The sequence below is a fragment of the Morone saxatilis genome, unplaced genomic scaffold, assembly GCF_004916995.1.
Source record: "Morone saxatilis isolate NCDOM2014 unplaced genomic scaffold, NCSU_SB_2.0 Contig19, whole genome shotgun sequence".
Lineage (NCBI taxonomy): Eukaryota > Metazoa > Chordata > Actinopteri > Moronidae > Morone > Morone saxatilis.
In genome coordinates this window covers 244,094-245,472 of record NW_023339751.1, presented here as the reverse complement: position 1 = coordinate 245,472, position 1,379 = coordinate 244,094, and the positions used below count along the sequence as shown (strand labels likewise).

At 53.7% G+C, this 1,379-nt stretch overlaps 1 protein-coding gene across 1 annotated transcript in view; it reads right to left on the bottom strand.

The window, feature by feature from the left end:
- Positions 1–1,359, bottom strand: part of psda (pleckstrin and Sec7 domain containing a) — a gene marked incomplete at its 5' end in the record, with an annotated part of 16,222 nt that extends 14,863 nt beyond the window's left edge. The window contains 3 exon segments of the mRNA XM_035663093.1: positions 768–880; positions 990–1,070; positions 1,162–1,359. Coding sequence (XP_035518986.1) covers positions 768–880; positions 990–1,070; positions 1,162–1,359 — 392 coding nt within the window.
- Between the last annotated feature and the right edge of the window lie 20 nt (positions 1,360–1,379).

The window sequence follows — 1,379 nt, the reverse complement described above, 5'->3', positions numbered from 1 at the left end:
AAGACCCAACTGAAGGTAACCTTGTTCTGTGTGTGCTGTGTAAACCCCGAGAAGTGAGACCAATGAAGGTACCTGTCTGTCTGTGTGCTGTGTGTGTAACCCCCGAGAGTTGAGAGCCACCTGAAGGTACGCTGTCCCTTGGTCTGTCTGTGTGTGTGTGTAACCCGAAGAGTGAGACAACCTGAAGGTTACCTGTCTGTGTGTGATGTGTAACCCCCGAGAGTGAGACCAACTGAAGGTAGCCTGTTCCTGTCTGTGTGTGTGTGTGTAACCCCCCGAGAGTGAGACAACCTGAAAGGTACCTGTCTGTCTGTCCCTGTGTGTCTGTAACCCCCGAAGAGTGAGACCAACTGCAAAGGTTTAACACCTGTCCTGTCTGTGTGTTCTGTAACCGAGAGTGAGACCCAACCCTGAAGGTTAACGCTGTCTGTCTGTCCTGTGTGTCTGTAAACCCCCGAGAAGTGAGACCCCAAACCCTGAAGGTAGCCCCTGTCTGTCTGGTGTGTGTCTGTAACCCCCCGAGAGTGAGACAAAAACTGAAGGTACGCTGTCTGTCTGCAAGTAGATGATGATTTAAACACCCCTTTGGTCTCTTGTCCTGTTTTTCTGTCTCTCCTCCACCTGTCTGTCCTCTCCAAGAACAGCATCCCCACACCCTGAACCTGCGTGCCGTTTCTCGGGGTTACACACACACACAGACAGACAGGACAGGTACTTCAGTTGTCTACCTCGGGTTACACCACAAACAGAGCCAGACAGACAGGTACCTTCAGTTGTCTCACTCTCGGGGTTGCTCTGTCTGTATCTCCTGGAGAACTGGGCGAGGACTCTCTCTCTCTCCTGAGTTTCTCCCATCAGAGCGAACTGCCTCAGAAACATCCTGCACACACAAAACTTCCATTATTGAACCCAGGAAGCTCTGTGATTGGCTGCCTGTCACTGCAATGCATCATGGGAGCTGTAGTTGACTCATGGTGATGGGAACTGACCTGAGAGCCTGGTCGATGGTCAGACCGCTGAAGTTAAAGTGACTGAGATATTCCTCTGCGACCATCTGGCTGAACTCGTTGCTGCACACAGACACAGCAGATCAATGCGAACATCGTTATCGATCGGGATTATTGAATATTGATTACGTGCTGAGGACAGAAACACACTGACTTCTTCCCGAGGTGTCGAGCCACGTCGGACTTCCGGAAGCCGTCCAGGTTGTAGAGGCGTTTGGCGAGACGTTTGGCCGCCTGCAGGTCGGCCTTGGTGCCGTTGGCCAGCGCTTCGTCGCTGCCGCCGAGCGCCAGGCGCTCCGCCACGTCGGCCTGAGGGTAGAGCAGCTCGGGGGGGCGGTTACCCGGGCGCTCCCTGACAACACACACACACAC